The 17623-nt window shown below is 40.5% G+C and overlaps 1 protein-coding gene across 1 annotated transcript in view; it reads left to right on the plus strand.

Moving 5' to 3' along the window:
* The window catches only part of LOC149804614 (protein arginine methyltransferase NDUFAF7, mitochondrial-like), a 71149-nt gene that overhangs the window by 30054 nt on the left and 23472 nt on the right, over positions 1 to 17623 (plus strand). Inside the window, exon 8 of the mRNA XM_089942436.1 lies at positions 16288 to 16393. Within this exon, the coding sequence (XP_089798562.1) occupies positions 16288 to 16393 (106 nt within the window). The remainder of the gene's footprint in view (positions 1 to 16287; positions 16394 to 17623) is intronic.

Below are 17623 nucleotides of genomic sequence, written 5' to 3' on the forward strand. Positions count from 1 at the left end.
TTATTCTTGTTCGCTACAATATCAGTTTTGATCGTTCCTATTCTCTGTTCATGCACGTCTATACTTTTTTTGTTCGCTACAATATCAGTTTTGATCGTTCCTATTTCCCCTGTATGCGCGTCTATATTTCTTTTGTTCGCTGCAACATCAGTTTTGATCGTTCCTATTTCCCCTGTATGCGCGTCTATATTCCCCTTGTTCGCTGCAACATTAGTTTTGATTGTTTTTATTTCCCCTCCATACGCGTCTATACTTTTTTTGTTCGCTACAATATCAGTTTTGATCGTTCCTATTTCCCCTGTATTCGCGTCTATATTCCCCTTGTTCACTGCAACATCAGTTTTGATTGTTCTTATTTCCCCTCTATACGCGTCTATATTCCCTTTGTTCGCTGCAACATCAGTTTTGATTGTTCTTATTTCCCCTCTATACGCGTCTATATTCCCTTTGTTCGCTGCAACATCAGTTTTGATTGTTCTTATTTCCCCTCTATACGCGTCTATATTCCCCTTGTTCGCTTCAACATCAGTTTTGATTGTTTTTATTTCCCCTCCATACGCGTCTACATTTTTTTTGTTCGCTGCAACATCAGTTTTGATTGTTTTTATTTCCTGTCCATACGCAGTGATATCATTTATAGTTGTTGTAATCTCATCCAGCTTGGTATTTTTTTTACCAAAGAATTTATCAAAGTTGTCATCGATCCTGTTAACATTTTTTCGTAACGCGTAAAATTGGCCCGACAGCGTTGTAAACTCCGAAATAGTAGTTTTTATCCCCGCAAGATTCGGTTCGGTTACCGTCGGGGTCCCAAAAAAACTAGCGGTAGTGAGTTGCATATCGGTGACAGATTTTTTCACCTCGGTGACAGATTTTTTCACCTGCGCGTCGAGTTCGGTCACCGATCTATCTAACCTTGTAAAACCGTCTTGGACTAATGTTACCCTATTCGTCACCGTCGACAGATGTTCACCCGGTTTGAGTCGTCCGTCGCTGGTATACAGCGCGATAGCGTTCTCGGCGGCATCACGCTGTCGTGTTAAAACGTCATCCAGCGACACATTACTGGATTTCAATTTACCCTGGCGGTCTTGAAATACAACTATTTCGCCTGGGTCAACACTTGTTAAATTCAACGTATCAGCGATTTCATCCTCGATTAGTTTTTTTATGTCATCGGTGGCGGCCGTTTTTGTGGATTCTTTCAGCGCCAAAACCGGTCGTCCCCAGATATCAATCATCGTTATTGTAAAAAAAAACGGCGTTTCTAATTAACCTGCCGGGCCTCTACGACCCCACTAGTGTATTCGTTTACAACCACATGAGGTGGTTTCCGCGATGATGAAATCGCCGCGAGTACGTTCAATACCTCACGGCCGCATATCGGTGGGTCACTTAACTGCTGTGTTGGCAGCATGGAATAAAAAACCCGGGCTGAACACGCCCGGATATACCGCATGAACTCGTTCGGCGGGGCTAACCCGTATGAATCAAAATAGACGATCGCACGCGGATCAATCGCGTATGCAACCCAATGAGTTCCCGCTCCGGAGGACCCATCGAGGTTAATTATGCCGGTTTCAATATTCCTTGGTGCCGCCGGTAATTGATCCCTCATAAAAACACCTCTGAAGTTTTTTATCGCTAACGAGTCGGCGGCGTCTATTAAATCAAAATTAGACATAGGAGTCATTAAACGGTTCCCGGTAGTCTTAGACCCTTTCCCGAGTACCATGAATACGGGGTTCCCGGTAGTCTTAGACCCTTTCCGGCTGCGGGTCGTTTTTTTTTATAGCCTTTCCCGGTTGCCTTTTTCAGTGCCATTCCCGCCGCGGTACCAACGGCTCCTAACGCCGCCGCCTTAGCCACTGCTGGTGCGGCCGCGGCAATCATTGCCGGAATCGCGGCTAACAACGGAAATATCCCACCGGTCTTTTCCATGTCTTTGATCGCTGCGGCTGAAAAATCTATTTGAACACCCTTTTTATTCTTCATCGCATCATTGAAATGTTTTATTTGACGCGCCGTCAACGATATCTTATGATTACCACCCGCCATCTGCAACGGCTTCAGCGTTATTGTGGTCCCGCATTGCTTAGCCGACTTTGATCGTAATTTCTTGACTTGACCATCAGTCAACTCTACACTGACGACACTATACGACATTTTATTGTAAACGTGTTTGTGCTTTCAATTACATGTTTTCCACTGGCGCATCAACGATTCTCATTCGTCCACCAACGCCTTCTAGCAGCATTGATTTATCGCTGAGAATGACAGCAACCGCTCTATAATTAACACCACCCGGGGCTATACGAGCTCTAAAGTGTATATCGACGACGGATTGTCTCGTTAAATCAAGATGTTCCAATGAAAAATAATAAATTGGATACAGGTTTTTAAAATCAAATTGTGATATTTGCAAACCAGTGTCGACGTTTTGATCACGACCCATATATGACAGCAATCGATGATACACACGTGCGATATGGTTGTCGCCATAATTAAGCTGTATATCCTCGGATGGTTCCTGTTGTCCGTTTATTCTCAGGGAAACATCCCTGACTCCTAATTGATCAAATATCATATGGCTGCGTTCTTGACTGCCCAATCGTTCCCTATTCTGTAGCGCTATAAAAATATGACGCGGGGCCGAAACACCCTGTTTTGACGCCAAGTGCCATGTAAACGTATCGGCGACGTTATCCTCTTTAGCATCAGTTGTTACCGCTAGCCAACTCAACAACGATTTCCCTCCCTGTTCCATAAATGATAACAATCGTGCTTCCGTGGTAACTGATGGAGTCAGCACCGGCATCCACAATGCCATTTTAGTTAAAATGACTTTACCGGCAGCGACGCCAGCAGCACGCCATATTGCATTGTTATCATCGCCCCTTCGCGTCAGCGCGATTGTATGCTTAGCTCCATAGATAACTTTTCTAACATTTCTGCAGAATCCAAATATGTGATGGAGTGGAATCGCGCATGAAAACTGTCGGCGTGGTCTTTTTAGCATCAATATTCGTGCTGCGAATCCCATATTGTAATTATCGTTAATACTTTTCATAATATTGAACTCAGCGCCCGGTCTTGCCCTGCGGTCTGGATTGGCTGCTTCAGCTTGATTAGCAACTGCGGTATCTCTTTCCACCAGCACGTTGATGTACTGAAAATGGTCAGCGTTATCGGCGGAGTCCTTCGCAAACATCATAGATGGGCCCGCCGATCTTGTATAATCATCCGAGTATCTCGCTAACCCAATTATCGTCGTTGCAACATCAACCTCGCGTTCTATTGACTCAATTTCTCGCCCGTCAATAAGATATCTGGTGCTCTCAAATAACGCCATGATACCGTTGTTGACAAAACCAACTCGAACACGATCGTCATCTGCGTACGGTGCATTATCGGCAGCATTTGTCACGAGTTCTCCCTCGATTTCGATAAACGCTTCACACGGCAGAAAGTATTTACTGGTATCTTGGACTTGAAGTTCAATTCGCGATCGTAGGTCAGGTTGCGCTGCATAATAAGAATAATATTGATAATCACGGACAGAATCATCCCTGCGCACTGGGGCATCTATATCAAACGCGGGATCAGCGGTTCGCGCAAACATTTTATTATTTATCATGTTGATGTTTTCAATTGCGATTTTTTCGTCGTAAATTCTTTGAATTCTGTTTAAGACCACTCCCCCGCTATTGCGTTCATGGGCGCGTTGGTGGATGACTGAGCCGCCAACGACTCTAGTTTTTCTTCCACGGCGTTATTTATTACTTTACTGACATTTGCAGGCATCACTGTCGTTGATGGCATCACCGGTGGTTTCTGTTTTCTTTTTCTCACCAATGACATTAGTTTATCCCGCGCGGCTGAAAGCGCCTTTCCGGCAACATCTCCAATGGCACTAATACCCTTATCACGAATAACATCAATAGCCTTCATTCCTAATTGTTTGGCTAACGGCGCTACTTTTGGAGCCATTCTTGTAAATAACCCCGCAATGGTGCTACCGAGACCATCTCCATAGTACGCGCGGTAAACAGGCAATCGCGAGTTTACCACGTAGACGAGTACTGGTTTATCATGGTTGTAGTGTATGATCATCCTTATTGAAAACACCAGTTTTCCAATTAATCATCCACTAACTCGTCTATGAGCGTTCGATATGCATTAATGTCCATAATACCGCCCGCAAATAAACGCTTGCAAATATCAGCGGCCTCATTGATTATTTCCGGAGAGTTATTTCCGGCTCGTTTTCCTCCAATTAGTACTTCCAGCCGTGATATATCACTGAGAACACTACCAGGACAGGTAACACTAGCGTTTTCAACTAGACCACTACCAGTTGGATACCCCTCTCCGCTTGTTTTTTTAGAACCAGCTTTTTTTTGACGTTTTTCTCGGACTTCTCCTTTTTGCTGTTGTTGTTGTATATCATAATCATCAATTCCTTTTCTAAATTCTTTATATCCCAATTCTTTTGTATGCAAGTGATCAACCCCTTTATTCGTTTTATACAACCAATTAACCCAGTCATCTCGTTTTATATTACTGTTTTTATACTCGTCTTTTAAAAAGTCATTTCTTGAATAATAGCTTTGAGCGGCAAAATTACCAAAAATCCTATAATCGTCGGATTTCAGTAATTGAGGTCGTTTTATTTGTGTTATAGCCTCTTCAGTGAATTTATCTATAAAGGAAACCCCTCTTTGAGTGGAAATTTTTTGAAGTTCACCAACATCACCCTGTTCAGAATCATCAATATCAGCTAATCGTTCATACTCTCGTTGGGTTTTTATATCACTGGAAAGTTGTTTTATCTGTTGCTGTGTTTGTTCTGTCTCTGCTGCTATCTTTTCAAGTACAGGAAGAAGAGGCGCCTCTTTCCGTTCGCCCTCCTTAGGAATATCTCCATATATTGCTCGTTCTGTTGCCGCTGTAACATCCTTAGTCGCTTTAGTTACCGGGGCAAATAACTGTTCACTTCCAACAGCAAAATCAGTTTGCATTTGTTGTCACGTTTGAAGTTTCTCTCTCACTCTGTCTCGTAACGGTATAAACTTTCTAAGCGCTGCTAGCCGCTCTCTGGCTAGCCGAGTAGTAAGTGATTCACCTACCATTATTGTAAATTGATCCGCAATTTCAAATAAAATTTTCTAATTTTCCGCTGAGTCTTTCCATGGTGGCAGAAATATATCAAAGCAAAAGTTGTGTCATTGTGTGTATATGGATAGGTAATTAAAAACGTTATAGTACGACTTTATCGAAAAAAAAATAAACCATTACTTTTTCACATCACATGTATATAATGTTACATTGGTATGCTGACTTCGTCACGCGACGTGGGCACAGGTAACTTCAAGCTGAGGCTCCCCACAGGGGTTTCGTCTATAATCCTCCTAATGTTTTTAATCTTACTGGAGATCTCGCGGCATTTTTCATAAAGCTGCCCGAGTTTTTTTCGTATTGTTTCAACGGCAGTGAATAACCCAATGAATACGCTTACGTCATTGCCATACAGGTTCTCATTAATTGTATGTTGTAATCGTTTTATAAAAGAATACTCGCGGGCTAGCGTAAAACGCCCCCGCTTCGATTGCTCGTTTATAACCTCATAATCGGATAATATTTCCTCGCTGTTGAGCCTATCAGATAATACAATTCCTTGATTTTTTAATTTTGAAATCTCAGTTAATATATTATTGATGTCTTGGGGATCCATATTCTTATAAACATCTTATTTCTAATATCAAAAATTTTAATAAAATTATTGGGGGTCATTTTTGACCCCGTTTTTTGTATGGACAGTACAATGCCGTAAATCTCCACTCGATGTTGCAGAAGTGTTTGTGGCAGATTACAGGCATACATGGACAGTACAATGCCGTAAATCTCCACTCGATGTTGCAGAAGTGTTTGTGGCAGATTACAGGCATACATGGACAGTACAATGCCGTAAATCTCCACTCGATGTTGCAGAAGTGTTTGTGGCAGATTACAGGCATACATGGACAGTACAAACAATGACGGGGGCGTGGTTTGCACTCAACCGAACCAAAACGCAACCCATAAAAATCAATCATGGTTGCGTAGTTGGAAAAAACCAACCGCGCACACTATGAATGATAGTGTGTGGGCTGCATTTTGGTTCGTTTTGAACTTCAACGAAGGGGGCTTTATCCCCTCCCCCCCAATGATATAGAAAAAAAAACATCTAACCGTTTCCCACCAGGCAATTGCCCGCTGCGAGGCGCGAACCCGTAAATTGTTGACTCGAGTTTCATAGTCAAACATGTTTGCATCGGACTACGGACGCACCTAACAAATAATGAGTTTTTAAAAAATATAAGCACGTAGTGCGTTCCAGGTGAACGCGCATAGGTAACTCATTTACATTGAAACAGACGACTATTTGCAATCACGTGACAGCATAACTCTATCATGGCGACTTCGTCATACCCTCACGAGTTATCCCCCTTCAGTTATGAAAATCGAATTCTATGTCCGTTTTTACTTGAGAAAGCTGTTTGATATACTCGTTCTGCAACAAATCGTACTGAGGCGCTACAAATATCAAAATATTTTCCTGCCTCATTCATTGACTGAAATGTTTTTTCCTCGTGCGTTGATGTATCAAATGATTTGACGCCCCTTGCTGCTTTTAAGTACTTACCAGTCTGGCCTTTTTTAATATTTTCACTCTGAGAGATAGCTTGCAGATTACACAGTCTGTTATTTTGATAATTAGAATCAATGTGATCAATAACGAGACTATCTTTGATCAATCCGTGGAAACATTCATAGATGATTCTGTGACAGAGATATTTTTTCCCTCCAGCAGTAAACATTAAATACCCATGATTGTTTTTCCATCCAACCGGCTTCTTCAGTCCACAATTTCTAACAACACCGTCGCGAGATGCCTCGTAATTAACAAGCACGGGGTGAGGTCTAAAGTCCTGGTTCATTTGTATAATAATACTATTTGTCTAATTCATTATTTGCTTTAATTATAAACCTTTCAATGTAGTCTTGAGGGTTTTTTATAATCCTGTCGTTGTTGGGGTCAATGACGGCGTTTTTAATTCGTTTATCGTAATAACGTTTTAACTCTCTGTATCGTTTTCCACCGCAGCTGATACACAACTGCGATTTTCCTCTTACACCAACGCGGCAAACCAAGCACGGAAGAGGGCCAAGGGACCCGTTGCGAACGCTTTGTAAATGATACCCACAGAATTCACCTCTACATGATTTATTGCACGGGGTTACCGACCCAATCATCAACCATTTGCAGTGATTCATTATATGATAATTCTTTCATTTAAATACTTGTTTTAATTATATGGAGGAGGAGTTCGAGAGATTATCAGCAATTAAGCCCTGGAAAAATATTAAGTTTAATCTCGATAGAGCCCTCAAGGGCGCACCAAAAGCGTTAATAAACGATAGAACCCTGTTAAATAAAATACGTGATTGTATTAATGAATTCAAGCGTGATGGTGCATCTCATAGTTGGTCAACATTTCGAATTGATGGCGTTGTTGATGCTACCATGAACGACAAACGCGCAGCAACGATAATATCACAACTTGACGGTAAAAAGTATTTCTTCAGAGTAAAATTTATTGTCCGGGTGGAATCAGGTAATTGGATCATACGTGATAAATTTGAACCGGTTCTCAGCGACAAGAAAACAGTCATTGTTAGCCGCGACTCCAAGCTGGGGATGTTAACCGGAATTGACAAACCATGCTATGAACGAGCGTATCCTGAAACAGCAGTTGTTTATGGAATATACCCGTTAAATAAGAAACCTGATATCGGAAAACTAGCGCCGATGAAACAGTCAACGGGGATAAATTGTGTAGCAGAACGAATAATAGAGCATTTTACAAATGCATGTCGAGGAAACAAATTGACTGATTTACGACGTAGCAAAATCAACCGGTGGGAGGAGACAGTGCGCGAGCGAGGAGCAACCATCAGCGACATAGCGAGATTAGAAACATCGCTGAGATTTCCAATAACCGTTACAACGATAACCGGTGAAGTATTACACGAATCAAAGTATAAATCAAAGGGAGCCCCAATCAAAATTATTGATCATAACGAACACGCGTGGACGCCCGCGATCACAGTGTTTCCACGGGATAGAACAGTAAAGTATATCCCGGGGGAATTTATACAAGATGGTTTTCTCGCGGAGAGGAAACTATTTGATGCTATTGCTTGTTTGTGTAAAAACGACCCTGTATCAGTGTGGTTACTTCGCAGCGCTGAAAACGATGCGTATACCTTTGATCAGTTTTTAAGACCAAACGGTGAATTATATCGCACTGAAGCGTTTCACAATAAGATGAAAAAAACCGCCATGGAATTTGAAGAGCATGATGAACAACTGCTAACAAATTGTTTTACGATTCCATCGGTTGCGGCTCATGTTGCAGCAAGGAAAAATGCGTGGAGTCCAACGCGCAAGGAATTTCTACCGGATGTACAATCCAGTTGTTTGGAATATTATCACGGTGGACTATGGAACACTGAATACAGCCGCGACGCTATGATCTCGGTTGATATGGTTGCCTGTTATCCAGCGAGTTTTCTCGGGTATGGATCCGCCGCTGAGTATTTCAAACGATTTGGACACCCCAGACATGAAATGACTCGTGTTGCTATTAATGGACCACTGCCTGATTTTGATTTAACCGGATTCGCTTGCGTAGTATCATTTGAGTTTGCGGCAGGACTTCATCGCTGTTGCTATATTTGGATCGGTAGGCACATGGCTGAAAAAAAGTGGTTGCCAATAGTGCTGCTACGGTATATGATTGATTGTGGCACGCTTGTATCGTTGATTGTCAGTGACGCAATTATATCATACCGAGCGCAGACTGAAGTCTGGTTACCAGAACCGGAGCGTCTAGATAGCATAATTGACGAGTCCAGAAAACACATCGATGCCGACGAGGAATATATCATCGAATGGTCCAGGAGGATATTCAACCAACGAAACCGCGAGGCAAAAGATCTCGGTAGAAGAATAATCAGTAAGTTTACACAAGGTGGAAAAAACCGCGACTACAAACGATATTGCTCGCGGCTAATTATAGATGACGCAGAATATGATTTCGTAATCAAGGACGCAGTGGCGAAAAATAAATACGTGAACTGCGAAACAGCTTTCTTGTCCAATGGAACAAGGTTGGGTACAGTTGTTACCTACAGCGATGGAGACAGCCCGGCATACCCGCATTTGAGGGCGTCTATGCTGGGTTATGCTTGCATAAATTTATTCTCGATAATAAATAAATTTCCCGACACCGCGGTTAGAGTAGCCGTTGATTCGTTTTATGTTGACGTAAAGTACAAGGAAAACGTAGCCGGGTTTACTAGTCCGGACGAGAGTTGGGGTACATGGAGAATTAAAAATGAAATACGACACGATTATTCCCCGTCAGCAGATGTCACCGTTGAAAACAATTACCTACGCGGTGATAATTTATCAGAATGGTCTAATGCACCACCGTGTTCTGATCCAATTTGTAGACATAAAACAGTTTATTTAGGCGGCTGTGGCGGGTCAGGAAAGACGACTCGGGCAATTGAATTATTTCAAACGTGGGCAAGTATAATCGTGCTTACACCGACCCATAGACTAGCGCGAGAAATAAAACAACGAAATGTTGACGCCGTTACTTATCACAGCTTTTTTCGATACAGCGGCGGTGAGTGGACTCCTGATCGAATGGGGGAAAAATTTATTCCTGAGGTTATCATCTGGGATGAGATATGTACTGTTTCGTTAGATGTTTTACAAATGTTTCTTGATTGGTTGCTGCTCGCGAATACAGCGGTGATCATGTGTGGCGACCATGGTCAACCACCACCATTTGTCGGCGAGGGCCCACATGATTGGTTAAAGGGTTTTGTGGACTATTATGAAGAAACCGATACTGATTACCGGGCACTTGATGAACAACTGCGCGAGGTTAAAAAATTAATCAGATTACAGCCGGACAGAGTTCAGTGTGAAATAATCCGCGAGGTAATTCCGGAAACGCCGTTAAATGAATTCTGGGAAACATGGAGACCAAACGATTTGATTGTAGCGAGTAGAAAGATAGTCAGAGACACACTTCAGCGGAAGTTGTTTGCGTTGCATAAGGAAAAGTTTCCAACGCGTCCAGTGCCGTTATGTTATAGACCCGCGGCTACACGGCGGCAGAACATTGAAGTTGAAATCCCGGCCCCGACAGCGTCAGGGACAAAAAAACAAATTCTCGTGCTGAATGATATTGTGCTCGTTGATATCAGCGTCGTCGAGGACGCGCTACGTGCTGATAAATCCCCGTGGACACTAGGATACGCAACAACAATACATTCCTCGCAGGGACTGACTATCACGGATACAATTGTTTGGATAGTTGATAATCGCATCGAATGGTCAAATCTAGTCTATCTTTCAGTGTCCAGAGTACGGAGGATAAATCAGCTTCGAAGAATTGTTATTGACGGAGTCACTGACGAAGTCACCAACGACAACGACATCATCGATGCAAGCGTCATTGATAGAAAACTCTCGGGTTACCGCCAACAGGATAAAAAAAAACAGCGGCGTTTTGATATTGATGCCGAATTAATAATTGCGTTACGACAACAACAGAATAATCACTGCGCGAGTTGTAATTGTATAATGAGTTGGCGCTATTCGGATAAAGACGCTCGCCAATTTACCGTGGACAGAATCGATAACAGTCTCGGTCATGTCAAAAACAATGTGAGGTTGACCTGTCTTGAGTGCAACAGACGCAACGGCGCTAGTTAAGACCACGCGGGGGTAATTGAGTATCGTCAGGTATCACTTGTAGTTGCTCGCGTGTAAATCCGCGCTGAGGAGCAGTTGAATCCAGTCCATAGATCGGTGGTCTATTAGTTGATCGTGTTATCGTTGATATGTTATGCGTGGTAACACTCCAGACAGGATCAGTAGCTCTTTTTTTACCGCCTTCAAGCTCTCCTGGTTCATACAGATATCTCACGGTGACATCGCCGAGAATCGGCTTGGAAACGCTATCTATTTTTGATCTTCCGGGTATATACTCGTATTTAATCGCGTCGCTGGGCTTCATGTTGATTGCTCGGGTAATCTCGTTAGTTAACGCTGCAATTATGCCTGGCAACCTTTTGACCCATTCACGAGATCGTTTTTCTTGGATGAATTCCTTCGCGTATTGATATCCAAATAACCGTTCAGCAAGAGTCCGATTGAATCGTTCAACAATTGCCTGATCACGATGTAGCACAGTATGACCTCGTCGTACCGCGACGCTATGATGTTTCAGCGTTGATAAAACAGCGCCGCGAAATTCACTACCAGGATCAACTTGTAATAGATTTGGCCAGCGCAGAGGACCTCTTCGATAAATTCTTTCAAACGCATCGGCTACTTCAGTTGCTGACTTTGTTTTTAACGGCTCTGCTTGTTTGTATCGACTCGCAACATCAACTACGGTTAGCGCGTATTTGTAACCGTTGTCATGCGGCAGAAATAGTATATCAGCCTGATGAACTTCATTAGGTACGCTAACATCAAAGCGCGAGAAGTTGATTTGTTTAGGCGGTGGTAGATAGATTTGCCATATAGCCTGTTTGGACAACCAATTAGCCGCAGTGGCCCTCGTTACTTTTGCAGCGCTTGCAAGCTTACCAATTGCGGCCTTCCCTTTCCAGTATCCCCTCGGAGAATAATAGATGGATTCCATGTTGTTATTATAAACGCTAGCGTTTTCAATTACCAGCGCGAGAAGCTCCGCTTCCAATCATTAATTTACCTTTCATAGCCGATTTTACCAACCATGAGGCCAATTTTTCTTTGAAGGATTTATCAGGAATAGCATTTAACGCGTGAATTAATTTTACGTCCGCGATATAACGCTGTTGCAAATCGCTACTTTTGTAGTAAGCAACATCATGAGCATGACACGCCTTATCGATAGCGTTTATTGGATACTCACCGGGTTTGGGCTGATTTTGATCATCGAGTCTGATATCTAATCGTGTTCCGGGGCCACAGTAGCTATATCCTGGAAGGTGCTTTTCTCCTGGATACTTTGCCCACGGGGTTCCGGGGAGTTTTGATAACTTGGCTGCAATATCACCTCCTCGCTTTTTTTTAAAACATCCCCGGGTTTAATAGAAATAAATCTAAACTTCTTTGTACCGCATTGTACACACTTACCAGTAAGCGCCGATCTGTTATTTCTTGTTGTAACGGTTGTCATATCATTTGTGCCAGTACGCACTCTACACTTTACACAATATAGATCCATAATTTATGTATAGAGACATGAATATAATTGACTTTTCAGCGACTAAAACAAGAGAACCAGTTAAGCATGTTGCAGCGTTCCAAACTCGATCCGGATGATTATCATCGGACCATCTGGATCCGGCAAGACGCAATTGTTACTCAATTTAATAATGAGATGGATGAAGTGGGATAAGTTGTATTTGGTTGCTCCTAGCGTAGATGATCAACGATGCTACGAGGTGTTGAAAGATTTCAACGAGAATGCATCAGCGATCGCTAAAAAAAATGTCATCGAGTTTATTACAGATATCAATGATGCACCAGGTATTGATGATATTGATGGCGACGTTAACAATCTAGTCGTGTACGATGATGTTATGTTAGACAATCAAAACAACCCAGCTAGGATATTTTCCAGAGGCAGGCATAAAAACACTGACGTGATATATGTCACTCAACGATACACTCAGATTCCAAAAGTAATCAGAGACAACTGTAATATTCTTGCTGTATTCAACGGCGTTGATACACACATGCTACAAAATATTTGGCAGACATGGTGCGGCGGTGACATGGACTTTAATGTTTTTCGAAACTTTTTTAGTCATGCTCAGTCGACCCCACATGGATTTGTAACGATAAATTTACATGACCCTCGGACACGATATCGTATCGGACTTGACCAAATATTCGGTTAGTTGTAAATAACCACTTAGCAGCAGGGGGGGCGATGACATCGACGTGGTCGTTGCTGTGCTTACCGGACGCTGACGACGCTGGGGATCGGCGCGCAGAAGGTATTAATTAAACCAAATGACGTCCGGACAATTGTCGATTTGGACCCTCGACGATGACAACGACGACGACGTCGTTTTTTTTTTACCAGGCGCTGACGACACCGGATCCGCTGAGTGCAGAAAGTATTAATTAAGCCAAATGACGTTTGGACAAAATGTCCGATTCGCCCCCCCGCTGCTGTACATGCATGATATCTTTTATTCATAAAGCTTGTTAAATATTGCATGCATTCCTCTCAAAATAACTTTATATAATAAAAATATACATTTTCAAACAACATGAATCAAATTTATATTTGAACATCACATGAATATGTACATGTATTAGTACATGTACATGTATATGATTTGAGAAATAAACAAAGGGAATATTTATCATGTCCATAAGTATGTATGCATGAAGGGGTAACCCAAATGCATACGCTTGCATGGGGGGGTCTACTGATAATGTATGTACACATAAGAAATGGGGGGGGGGGAACCCTTGATAATAATTTGTATAATGCATGACCTGTTAAACTGGGTTCAGTCGGCATTTGAATTTTAGCAGACACTAGACAAACTTTTTAAAGTTACGCAGCTTATTTCTTTGATGCAGCCAGCCATTCAATGTCACATGACTCTCTATTTTATTAAACATGTTAATATTATTAATCCTTGATTGTTTCTGCGTGGATTAAATATAGGTCATTCTGTAGGAATGGGGGGGGTGCATCAAGGATACATATGCAGGTGGGGGGGGGGGGTAAAAAAGTATACATATGTACAGGGAGGGGGTAAGGCATCAAGCTTGGACAGATTTTTGCATATATACTAAATGGATGGCCCCTAATATGGCTTTAAAGTTCAATAGGGTTTTAATAGTTGCCATGAATAAATATTTTTAAAAGATGTTTTTATGTATCTAAGAGGACTTTTTACTGACCATCTTCAGCTACCATATGTACTCACTTATAAGTTGAGCCCATCTGCAAACTGCATAGACCTAGATCTGCTGTCAGATAATGTGCAAGCAGGTCTGTGTCTGTGCAGTTTGTAGGGACTAATCAGTACAACATATAATTTAGACCATAATCTGCTTGTGTATCATGTGATAGAAATCAGGGTTTATGTTGTTTGTAGCTGGACTTAACTTACAGGCATGTATTGTATATTAATTTAGCTCATTAGCTTGAATGTATGCATGGACTCAGATGTTGATTCTGTTGTAAACACTGAATGGTTAAGTTTTTCTCATTATAAACTTGCTTCTTTCAACACATTTACTTATCTAAATGTGCTTTGACCATGCCGAATTTTTAGTTTAATTAGTCAATTCATTATCAGTTGTTTGATATACGAGTCTGAAGTCATGCACTTGCGATAATGAGTTTAATGAATAAGAGTCTATATCACATAAACATTTATTATTTCCTGCATGGATTCAGAATTCTATATAAAGGAAACATTTATTTTTTCCCAGCAGGGTTTCAGGAGTCTGTATGAAAGAAACATTTATTTTTTTCCCTGCAGGGTTTCAGGTGTCTGTATGAATTAAACATTTATTTTTTCCCTGCAGGGTTTCAGGAGTCTGTATGAATAAAACATTTAATTTTTTCCCTGCAGGGATTCAGGAGTCTTTATGAAAGAAACATTTATTTTTTCCGTGCAGGGTTTCAGGAGTATGTATGAATGAAACATTCATTTTTTCCCTGCAGGGTTTCAGGAGTCTTTATGAAAGAAACATTTATTTTTTCCCTGCAGGAATTCAGGAGTCTGTATCAAAGGAACATCTGTTATTTCCCTGCAGGGATTCAAGAGTCTGTATCACATAAATATTGTTTATTTCCCAACAGAGATTCAAGAGCCTGTATCAATGAAACATTTATTTTTTCCCTGCAGGGATTCAGGAGCCTGTATGAATGAAACATTTATTTTTTCCCTGCAGGGATTCAAGAGTCTGTATTGCATAAATATTGTTTATTTCCCAACAGAGATTCAAGAGTCTGTATCAAGGAAACATTTTTTCCCAGCAGGGTTTCAGGAGTCTTTATGAAAGAAACATTTATTTTTTCCCTGCAGGATTTCAGGATTCTGTATGAATGAAACATTTATTTTTTCCCTGCAGGGATTTAGGAGTCTTTATGAAAGAAACATTTATTTTTTCCCTCCAGGGATTCAGGAGTCTTTATGAAAGAAATATTTATTTTTTCCCTGCAGGGATTCAGGAGTCTGTATCAAAGGAACATCTATTATTTCCCTGCAGGGATTCAAGAGTCTGTATCACATAAATATTGTTTATTTCCGAACAGAGATTCAAGAGCCTGTATCAATGAAACATTTATTTTTTTTCTGCAGGATTTCAAGAGTCTGTATGAAAGAAACATTTATTTTTTCCCTGCAGGGTTTCAGGAGTATGTATGAATGAAACATTTATTTTTTCCCTGCAGGATTTCAGGAGTCTGTATGAATAAAACAGTTATTTTTTCCCTGCAGGGATTCAGGAGTCTTTATGAAAGAAACATTTATTTTTTCCCTGCAGGGATTCAGGAGTCTGTATCAAAGGAACATCTATTATTTCCCTGCAGGGATTCAAGAGTCTGTATCACATAAATATTGTTTATTTCCCAACAGAGATTCAAGAGCCTGTATCAATGAAACATTTATTTTTTCCCAGAAGGGATTCAGGAGCCTGTATGAATGAAACATTTATTTTTTCCCTGCAGGGATTCAAGAGTCTGTATTGCATAAATATTGTTTATTTCCCAACAGAGATTCAAGAGTCTGTATCAAGGAAACATTTATTTTTTCCCTGCAGGGTTTCAGGAGTATGTATGAATAAAACATTTATTTTTTCCCTGCAGGGTTTCAGGAGTCTTTATGAAAGAAACATTTATTTTTTCCCTGCAGGGTTTCAGGAGTATGTATGAATGAAACATTTATTTTTTCCCTGCAGGATTTTAGGAGTCTGTATGAATGAAACATTTATTTTTTCCCTGCAGGGATTTAGGAGTCTTTATGAAAGAAACATTTATTTTTTCCCTGCAGGGATTCAAGAGTCTGTATCAAAGGAACATCTATTATTTCCCTGCAGGGATTCAAGAGTCTGTATCACATAAATATTGTTTATTTCCCAACAGAGATTCAAGAGTCTGTATCAAGGAAACATTTATTATTTCCCTACAGGGATTCAAGAACCACAGACTTCATGATGTACTTGTTGAACCAGGATCAGCTGATCTGACTGCTGATGTTGATTTTTCCTACCTCACTAAAATGGCAGGAAAGAATGGTAATTTTTCTTAAGAACAGATCATTTAATTTTTTGGAGGGGTTGGGATGGTGAGATGTTTTTTGAAAGAAATTTCCATTTCCCAAATCCCATGAAGAAAAATACTCATGTTCTGCTTTACAGACAAAGAACTTATTCTGACCATCATATTATTTGAAAATGTTTGTTTACCTCGAGATTAAGGAAAAAATATAAATGGACTAGGAAGAAAATTCCAGCCCATGCCAACACCACACACATGCACACAAATGAAAATGGTCATTCCCTTATATATACATAGAAAAAGTGAAGTTCTCATATGATATGGTCAGTCCCTTATTATTGCATAGAAATAGTGATGTCCTCTTATCATGTGGTCAGTTCCTTATATATGCATAAAAACACAGATGTCTTCATATAATATGGTCTGTCCCAGATAATTGCAAAGATATAGTGATGTCTTCATATAATACGGTCTGTCCTTGATAAATGAAAAGAAATAGTGATGTCTTCATATAATATGGTCTGTCCCAGATAAATGCAATGAAATAGTGATTTCTTCAGATAATATGGTCTGTCCCAGATAAATGCAAAGAAATAGTGATGTCTTCATATAATGTGGTCTGTCCCAGATAATTGCAAAGAAATAGTGATGTCTTCATATAATGTGCATCATTATCAGTGTGTTCATAAATATGCAGAGGGACTTTAAAACACAACAAAAAAGGTTATTTTTTCTCATTGTTTATATAAGCATTAACTATTCACTTTTCTCTTTAAAAAATGAATCAATTTCAATTTTTATCAAACCATGGGACAGTCTGTTTATAATTGAAATAATATATAAATCTTTACTATGCACTATGTGAAAATACAAGTCTTTACTAAAATAAACTTATTACTGTATGATCTATAGTTGATCCTAAAAGAAAAATGATGTTGATCTGACATCCAGTGTGGTATTACCACGATGGCCATCTTGAAATTCTTATTGTTACTCATCCTCAAAAGGCAGTAATATCAAAATCAATATCAAATGAAAATGGTATTATTGCTACTCCTGAAAGGATAGTCATATCAGTATGGGGTTTTACTGAAAGATTTTTTTAAATGTCAAGTTGGACATAAATGAAAATGCTGCTGATCTGATATCCAATATAACCACCACAGTGGCCATCTTGAAACTCTTTTTATTGTTGATCTTCATAAACAGACGGTCATATTGACATTGGGTTTGCACAAAAAGCTTTA

This window comes from Sinohyriopsis cumingii, chromosome 2 (assembly GCF_028554795.1).
Source record: "Sinohyriopsis cumingii isolate HCF-2022 chromosome 2, ASM2855479v2, whole genome shotgun sequence".
NCBI classification, from domain to species: domain Eukaryota; kingdom Metazoa; phylum Mollusca; class Bivalvia; order Unionida; family Unionidae; genus Sinohyriopsis; species Sinohyriopsis cumingii.